A 9409-nucleotide genomic window follows, 5' to 3' on the forward strand; every position below is an offset into this window, starting at 1 on the left:
CAGTAACCCAACCCTACCACTACACAATGACTGGAGCTGTCTACTTCCACCCTGTTCATTGTGTATATGCTATAGCCATGGCTTTGCCAGACAAGCATAGATTCTTCCAATCATACACTGATTATGAGCATAGTCCATCAGTGTAAAATTCCTTCAGATTCTCCTTAAATCTATATAATATAGATACATCCCAGCAAGTGGAGATCTGGGAAAACAGGGAAATGCGATAGATTTTGAATAAAAATTTATAGGAAACCATAGACTAATGATCTTTATTTCTTTTGCCAGGTGTTGCCTCTGCAGTGTTCTCTCCATTTACTGTTCTGTTAGGGTTACTATTATCCGTCACTTTCCTATGATACCAAGTCAAGTAAAGGTAAGCAGGGGAAAAAAATGGTCAGGTTTAATGGCGGGATTACTTTTAGGCCAGGTCTAGGATGGTCATTGATAAGTTGAATAAGTATCTTGTTCTGGCCAAAATAAATTTGGACAATGGGAAGGAGAATCCAGATGTTGCAGAATGGCCATCAGGTTCCATTACCTGTTCTAGAGCACATTTGACCGAATGCTCTAGAACTTCGGGACACTTGAATTCATGGGTATACAAATTGCATCAGGATACATGCGTTATACAAATGTTCTTGGTCATTTGTAGAGCAAGGGAGAAAGGGTGAGGGGCCCCATCTAGTGCAATATCCTCGAATCCCAGCCCTTAGTATGGTGAAAGTGGTGAACTCACGCACACTCACACTCACCTTGTGTAGTTGTGCATAGATAAGCACAACGTTATGAAAGGGTTCAGAGGAAGTCAGTGTCACCGCTGCTCGCCAGGGACCATCACAGGAAAGCACTGGGATCTCAGCATACGATAATAAACCGGCTTGGACCCAACCAGCCCATCAGGCACGGGACATGAGGGCAGGTGACCACCAATGATTTGTCACTCTGGTCGCAGATCACACACTATCTACGATTAGAGTGACTCTTGGTCACTGTGCTCATGTTTGTGCCTGATGGGAATTTTTTGAGCTGGTTGGATCCAAGCCGGTTTATTATCCTTTGTCATTTATGAAATATCATAAAATTATATCATTAAAGTAGATTAGAAAATGACAAGGCCATGGTAAGGTCCATTGGTTTTGCCATTAAGGTGCCCCAGTATATATACAGCTGTCTGAGGACCCCGCTAGGCTTTGGTTATGCTAGGAATTGCTTAATCTCTCTAAGCTTATGGACATACAGTATATAGAGTATCCCCTTATTTAATACGGTCATAGCTTCTCTAATCCTTCAGACATTGTGGTGGAATGTGTGTAGGGGGGACCCGGGAGCGAGCGTGTGTGAGCACAATGTCCCAAGTGCTTGGTAGGCCTAAAGGTTCTTTGATGGGGAGGAGCCAGGCCAGGCCTAGGCCCAATACCACTGAGGGGACTGGCACAGACACATGTACACTCACCTATGTGGTATATTCTTTACTGGAAAACTTGTTAACATGTACATATAAAAAGGGGGGTACAAAGCTTAAAGAGTACACATTACAGCAGATACTGTCTGACTCTCCATAACACTCTCTCCCACAGCTAGAGTAGTCTCATAAAACTCGCTGTCTATATAAAGCTGTAACCTGAGAAGTCATGTGCCCTTTATGCAGTTTCTGCTCCTACAAGGATCTTTCTGTAGAATTGCTCTTGTGCACACCGCAACCCAGTAATGGGTCCTCGTCTTCTACCTAGGAAAATCTTCTCTGTCCAGACAGGCACTAGGCACTCGGACCATTTGGCTAACATGGTGTGCCAGCTCTTATACGGGCACAGTGTCCTTACCCCATCACCCGACCCCATTGGCAGAGAAAGGGGCAGCAGTTCACAGCTGTATAGGCACTTCTAGAAAGTTCCACATTACATCAAGCTATTAATTTTTCCTTCTTTAGGGTGCGTTCACACCTACAGGATCTGCAGCAGATACGCAGCAGATTTGACGGTGCAGATTTGATGCTGTGTTCAGTTATTGAAATGAAATCTGTTGCGGATCTGCTGCGGATCCGCAGCAGAAAATAAGCTGCGGATCCGGTAAGTGTGAATGTACCTTAAAGGTGGTTTCCAGGCTGACAAAAACATGTTTTATTTCCAGAAACAGCACCAATCCTGTTCTGTGTGGGTTTTGCAGCTCTGTTCCATTGATGTTAATAGAGCTAAACTGCAATACCACTCATGACCTGAGGATAGGGTGGTGCTGTTTTTGCAAGTAGCTGTGTTCATTCGAATCCTGGATAACCCCTTTAACGCACAAGAAATCTAATATAGTCCAATCCCAATGCTAACACGGCATAACACAGGCCACACTCCTATTCCCAAGGGTCTCATTATCCATACCCTGGTTTAGGGCCTAATACCACTTCCATAGCAACAAACATAGCACTGACCTGTAAGGGGCTGGCCTAACATGTTGAAGTAAAAAGGATTTAGTAACATCTAAAGGACTTATTGAATAGGAAACAGATATGGCTTGTACAGTATGGGGGAGATTTATCAAGCTGGTGTAAAGTGAAACTGGCTAGGGGCTAGCAACCAATCAGATTCCTCCTTTCATTTTCCAAAGAGTCTGTAAGGAATGAAAGGTGGAATCTGATTGGTTGCTAGGGGCAACTGAGCCAGTTTCACTTTACACCAGTTTGATAAATCTCCCCCTATGTGTGCAAACTTAGGGACTACAAGCTACTGTAAAAAAAAAAAAATTCCTTCCCATGTCAAAAGTTTAAATCATTCCTATTTTTCCATTTTCCCATAAATAAAAATAAGTTAAACAAAAAATCTACTTACTATCACCGCATGCAGAATCGAGCTGTTAGATTATCTTATTCCTGATATCGCACGGTAATGGGTGTAAACGCAAATAACCGCTGGAGTGCGATATTGCTGATTTTTGGTCACACCAAATCCGAAAAAAATTTGGATAAAAAGTGATCAAAAAGTTGCTTCTACGCAAGCAAGCTAACAATAGAAAGTACAGATCATGGTGCCAGAAACGACACCTTTTAAAGGGCCAAAAGCCCAGAAAAACACTAGTGGCCTCCTACATATTAAAACATAACTTTTAATACATGATACTACACATATAATGTACACACACATTTAAAGCAACTCTGTACCCACAATCTGACCCCCCCAAATCACATGTACTTTCGGATAGCTGCTTTTAATCCAAGATCTGTCCTGGGGTCCGTTCGGCAGGTGACGCAGTTATTGTCCTAAAAAACAACTTTTAAATTTGCAGCCCAATGCCCAACGGCCGTGGCCTAGATTGTGTATGCATTAAGCTGGCACAACCTCTCTGTCCCTCCAAGACCCCCCCCCCCCCCTCCTTCATCATTAGGAATACTCCGGCCAGATTGTCTCCTATTCATCAGCTGTGTCAGCCCGGCACATGGGCTGGATCGTTAAGCTCCTGTGCAATGTTCAGACAGGGGAAAATGTTTCAGTGGCATTCCTAATGATGGAGAGGGTGGGGAGGAGGGATGGAGGGGTGGTGCAAAGTTAGGGCACAGATACTCCCGTTGGGCACGGGGCTGCAAGTTTAAAAGTAGTTTTTTAGGACAATAACTGCATCACCTGCCGAACGGACTCCAGGACAGATCTTTGATTAAAAGCAGCTATACAAAGATGCAAGTGCTTTGGGGGGGGGGGGCGGTCAGATTGTGGGTACAGAGTCCCTTTAAACCATAAACCATACAACTCCGAGGGACTGCAAAAAGTCTATGTAATAAGCTCCACCTAGTGGTGGTTGAACATATGTGCAATGAGTATATGTTATGTGGCCCCTCCCCCGTAAGACTCCTAATAGTCATGTGATGCGGTCTCATAACCTAACCTCACAGGCTCTCCATAGTGGTTTACATAAAGGGGTAATAATAATAACCATTTTTAATATTCTATTTTTTCATCTAGATCATTCCGGGGGAAAAAAAATAATAAAAAAAACAACCCATATTCCCCTTTGACTGACTGGAAGCAATACAAATCTTTCTCTTATTTCCAACAGATGTTGAAGAGATTTTCTACTTAAGTTCACAAGATCATATGCCCCATGAATGGATCAAAAGGCAAAATGACAGATGTGCGTTAAGCCGCCACTGGAATTGACAGAGTGAAGTCATCTCAAAGGGAAAAAAAATTACAAAAACACAAAAAAAGGCATATAAAGAAGACACTATAAGAATTAGCTACATATCTGAGGATATCCATGGATATATGGAGACCCGCACCGGGTATCTACCCAACCATTCTATCCATCTCTTCCATCTCCATTACCGGCCATTGCTCATCTCGTACTTGACGCACTTTTATCGATGGCTCTGTGATCCTGACATTTACGGACTAATTTATTCCATACTGACGACTATTAAAGGTACAAGCAACAATATTACCATCATTAACCCACTGTATGCTGAGGAACATGATTATCCATCCACGGTACTGCAAATAAAATAAAAAGAAAATCTTTGGCTTTCCTTCATTGACCTATCGAAGCATGATGGTCTCCAACGTGTAGCTCTCCTTCTGTTTCCATACTACTACTCCCAGCATGCCACCACCCACTGTTGTAGCAGATTTAGTACTACTGTCTGGTCTGACCTAGTCAACTTTAGTCGTAGCATTACACTAGAAAAGTCGTAGGAGTTGTTGAACCCTATTATATTATGGACAACTCCTAACCAAGACCCTACCGCAAACAGATGATCTGGTCATCAACGCCATGGACTGACAAGCCTTTCCGCTACTGTCAGTGAAGATTGACTATCCGTTTCTTGAACATTCTTGCTGCACGGTGCATGGTGGAACGGTGCCCACCAAGGATATGCGTGCCGTCTCTGAGGTTGGACCACATGATGCAACACTGTAAATACATGTGTTGTAAACCCCCCCCCCCCCCCCCCCCCCTCTTTATTCCATTGGTTGCTGATATTTTATTATTGTGCTGTTTGCTTTATCTTTGCCCCCCCCCCCCCCCATATCTCATATCTATAAAACCTAGCTAAACTTTATTTGACTGTGCGGTGAATCTTCTCACATCGGTTCGGCTTTTTTTTTTTTTTTCTCGTTTCTCGCCTTAACCAGCCATGCTCGTTGATATTGTTTCTCTTGTTTGCTATAACGTTTACATTTTATGCAGAAATGGATCATTTGTTCCTTGTTGTACACTGCTGAAAAGATGAAATTGTATATTTGAAAATAAAAATGTAAATACAGTCAAACTGTGTGCATAAATGGGGACTATGGGATGTATCTTTGAAGAGACTATGGTTTTTGTTTTGTTTTTTTGCATAATTTTAGTCAATAGCAATACATAAAGGTTTTTTTTCATGAATTTTTTTTTTTCTTTCAAATCAACTGGTGCCACAAAAGTGCCAGACATTTGTAATTTACTTCTATTAAAATGTTCAAGTCTTACAGTATTTATCAGCTGCTGTATGTCCTGCAGGAAGTGGTGTATTTTTTCCAGTCTGACACAGTGCTCTCTGCTGCCATCTCTGTCCATGACAGAAAATGTCCAGAGTAGAAGCAAATCCCCATAAAAAAAAAACTTTCCTGCTCTCTAGACTGGAAAGAATACACCACTTCCTTCAGGACATACAGCAGCTTATAAGTACCGGAAGACTGGAGATTTTCTTTAATAGAAGTAACAAATCTCTGGCACCTTCTGGCACCAGTTGATTTGAAAGAATTTATTTTATCATTTTTTTCATGAGCTACCCCTTTGAAGGAAATGTGTCACCTAAATTTTCTTTTGCAGATTACAGTCAAATACAAGAATTGTTATTTTATTTTAATGTTTCTATTTTCTTACAGTAATTTCTTTTATTTCACTTTTTGTACATTGTTATGGGGGCGGCCATCTTGCCCGGGCTGTTCCTCACAGCATTTAGTGACGTGCTTTACAGCAAGCCTCATGGACATAGACAACAGTAGGCAGAGTCTGTCCCCTTGAGATATATGTGAAATATCACTGAGCGCACTCTATGACCTGTGAAGAGGTTATTCCACAGGGAGCAAATGTGTGTAACATAAAACCATTATTTAAACAATCTTATTTTCTGTTGACACATTCCCTTTAAAGGGCTACTTGCGATAAGCAAGAATACAGCCGACAGAGCAGAGTCATTGGCCCCACCTCCCCTGTGACATTCACAGGTCACATGATATTCACGTGGCCTGTAAACATCACAGGGAGGCGGGGCCATTGGCTCTGCCCTGGCGGCTGTATTCTCTCTCTTGCTTACCGCGAGAGTACGGCATACAAGCATTGTCTGTGAAGAGGAGGGCGGCACATCCCTTTAGAAGAGACGCCCAACGCAAGACGCCCAAGCTGATGTCACAGCACAATATGGCAGCGCTGGAACACAGCCGGGCCGAGGCAGGAGCATTTTCACAACACTTCCAGCAGTCACAGTAAGTGAGCTTTGGCCTGAGTGCCCCTTTAAAGGGGTATTTCCATCTCGGCTAATACTTGTAGGGCTTGTTAAAGAGTCACTGTCGTATTTTTTTTTTTTTTTGCAGAAATCAATAGTCCAGGCGATTTTTTAAGAAACTTTGTAATTGGGTTTATTAGCCAAATCTGCCATTATCTGCATGTAAAAAGCCTTTTCCCAGGTCCCCCCCTCCTTCCTCTTTTTCATCCACTCTGAAAAATCTGAAAATTGTGACTTGTTGCAGGAGTCGTCCCCTGTCTGCTCTAGGGAGAGGGGAGGGGGGAGGAGGAAGGAGGGAGTTAGCCGGCAGCAGAAAGCAGATAACAGAGGATTACAGGCACGGAGCTGGGTGACAGCTGTAATCCGAGCTCAGACAGGTCACTGGTGACTGTCACAGGAGATATCCCGTGAGGGATTTGTAGATTAACTCTTTGTTGTCCTGTTTTGGTCTTTTCTTTAGCTCTCTCCATAGGAGAACAATGAAGACAGGGGGGAGAGCTTCAAACTGCTTTTTCATGATAAAAATGCATTTTTCGCATAATAAACCCAATTACAAAGTTTCTTAAAATCGCCTGGACTATTGATTTCTGCAAAAAAAAATTCACGACAGTGACACTTTAAGTTAAAGATTTTTGTAAAAACATTCATTTAGCAAACTTCCCTCCTTCTCCTGATATGCTGCTCTTTCCCTCCCATTGCTGACAGCACCAGGTTACCGACCACCACTCTGCACTAAAAACAGTGGTCTGGCTGGTGTACACATAATTTAGTATGCATAGTTAGATATATTATACAGTATGTATACGTGAAGGGGGAGATTTATCAAACATGGTGTAAAGTAAACTGGCTTAGTTGCCCCTAGCAACCAATCAGATTCCACTTTTAATTTCTCACAGACTTTTTGGAAAATGAAAGGTGGAATCTGATTGGTTGCTAGGGGCAACTGAGCCAGTTTCACTTTAGACCAGTTTGATAAATCTCCCCCTATATCTATATACAGCTACATTATAACTATATATACACCAACCAAACCACTGCTTTTAGAGCAGAACGGTTGTCGGTCTCCTAGACAACGAGCTGTCAGCAATAGGAGGAAAAGACATTCATTTAGCAAACTTCCCTCCTTCTCCTGATATGCTACTCTTTCTCTCCCATTGTTGACAGCACCAGGTTACCGATCACCAGCATCAGGTTACCGACCACCACTCTGCTCTACAAACAGTGGTCTCGCTGGTGTATACATAATTTAGTATGCATATTTAGATATATTATACAGTATGTATGCACTATACCTATATACAGCTACATTATAACTATATATACACCATCCAAACCACTGCTTTTAGAGCAGAGGGGTTGTTGGTCTCCTAGACAACGCACTGTCAGCATTAGGAGGAAAAGGAGGAAAGTTTGCTAAAAGAATGTATTTTCAAAAGTATATAATTTGATGACCCCCTTAAGTTTAAGTATGTTAGCTGAGAATGGAATACCCCTTTAAGGGTGCGTTCACACGTACAGGATCCACAGCAGATTTGGTGGCTCGGATTTGATGATGTGTTCAGTTATTTAGTTACATTGATATCAAATCTGCTGTGGATCCTGTATGTGTGAACGCACCCTAAATGTTCTGCTGAAGGTAAGTCACCACTGTTTGGATGTGAGGCCTCACCTCCAGCGCCTTCTACAGGCCATATAAATCCTGCCCACACAGAGTCTTGTGCAATATCTTCATATATACAGTCATGACATTAAAACTACCTTCTTAATATCACATAAGTCTCACCTGTGTTACCAAAATGCTCAATGAGAATAAGGGTCCTATTACACGGGCCGATAGGGGCCCAATAACTGTAAACAAGCGCTTGTTTACTGGGCCTATTCCACGGCCCGATTATCGTTTAACAAGGGCTGCATGGACATTGTTACCGATGTCCTTGCAGCCCTTGCTAAACTTTAAACATTACCTGTCCAGGCTGCAGGGCTCCTCTTGCGGTCTTCTCCCCGGATCCCGCGTGCTCCAGCTTTAGAGCGGCCTGTATCAGCTGACAGGCCGCTCAGTCAATCACTGGCCGCGGCGGTCCCGACCTGTGATTGGCTGAGCGGCCTGTCAGCTAAGATAGGCTGCTCTGAAGCTGGAGCGTGCGGGACCTGGGGAGAAGAAGACCGCAAGAGGAGCCCTGGAGTGTGGACAGGTAATGTAAATCGTTAGCTGCCAGCCGCACACCGTATTACACGTAGTGATGCGCGGTCGGCGCCCGACAATTACAGGTTCAAACCTGTATCAACGATCAGCCGATGATCGTTGTCATCGGCTGATCATTGTATTTATTACCTGGAGCGATTATCGGCCGAATTGGGCCGATTCGGCTGATTATCGCTCCGTGGAATAGGCCCCTAAGATCTGGAAAATTTGGAGTCATGAATGCCAGGACCCAAGGCTTCCCAGCAGAACAATGCCTATAGCATCACACTGCCTATGCCAGCTTACCTCCTACCCACAGTGCATCTTCCCCAGGTAAGTGATGGACATACTGCTGTCTCCATGATACATGGGAAAAAGTGATTTACCAGACCAGGCCACGTGATCCAGTCTTGTTGTTCTTAGACCCATTGTGGACAAGAGTTAGAATGGCCATACTGACCAGTCTGTGGCTATGCAGTGACATGCAGAACAAGCTATGATGTCCCATGTCTCCTGACACCTTCCTGGCAAACAAATTGTACTATGGTGGCTCTAATGATGGATCAGACCTGATGGACTGGCCTTTGCTTCCCACAAGCTTCCATGCGTTGTTCATTATTCTTTCTTGGAGTACTTTTGGTAGCTATTAACCACTGCATACTGGGAATACCTACTAGGTGTGGTGCTTTGGAGGTGTTCTTACCCAGACGTATCCCCGTCACAATTCCGATGAGTTATTCAGATCCACATTATTGGACGTT

General features: G+C 43.3%; 1 protein-coding gene across 1 annotated transcript in view; it reads left to right on the forward strand.

Moving 5' to 3' along the window:
* LOC138769996 (carcinoembryonic antigen-related cell adhesion molecule 16-like) overlaps positions 1-5251 on the forward strand; it is a 54756-nt gene extending 49505 nt beyond the window's left edge. The window contains exons 4-5 of the mRNA XM_069948804.1: positions 289-376; positions 4039-5251. Of these exons, the coding sequence (XP_069804905.1) occupies positions 289-359 (71 nt within the window). The 3' untranslated portion in view covers positions 360-376; positions 4039-5251. The remainder of the gene's footprint in view (positions 1-288; positions 377-4038) is intronic.
* Positions 5252-9409: the final 4158 nt, after the last annotated feature.

This window comes from Dendropsophus ebraccatus, chromosome 12, assembly GCF_027789765.1.
Source record: "Dendropsophus ebraccatus isolate aDenEbr1 chromosome 12, aDenEbr1.pat, whole genome shotgun sequence".
Lineage (NCBI taxonomy): Eukaryota > Metazoa > Chordata > Amphibia > Anura > Hylidae > Dendropsophus > Dendropsophus ebraccatus.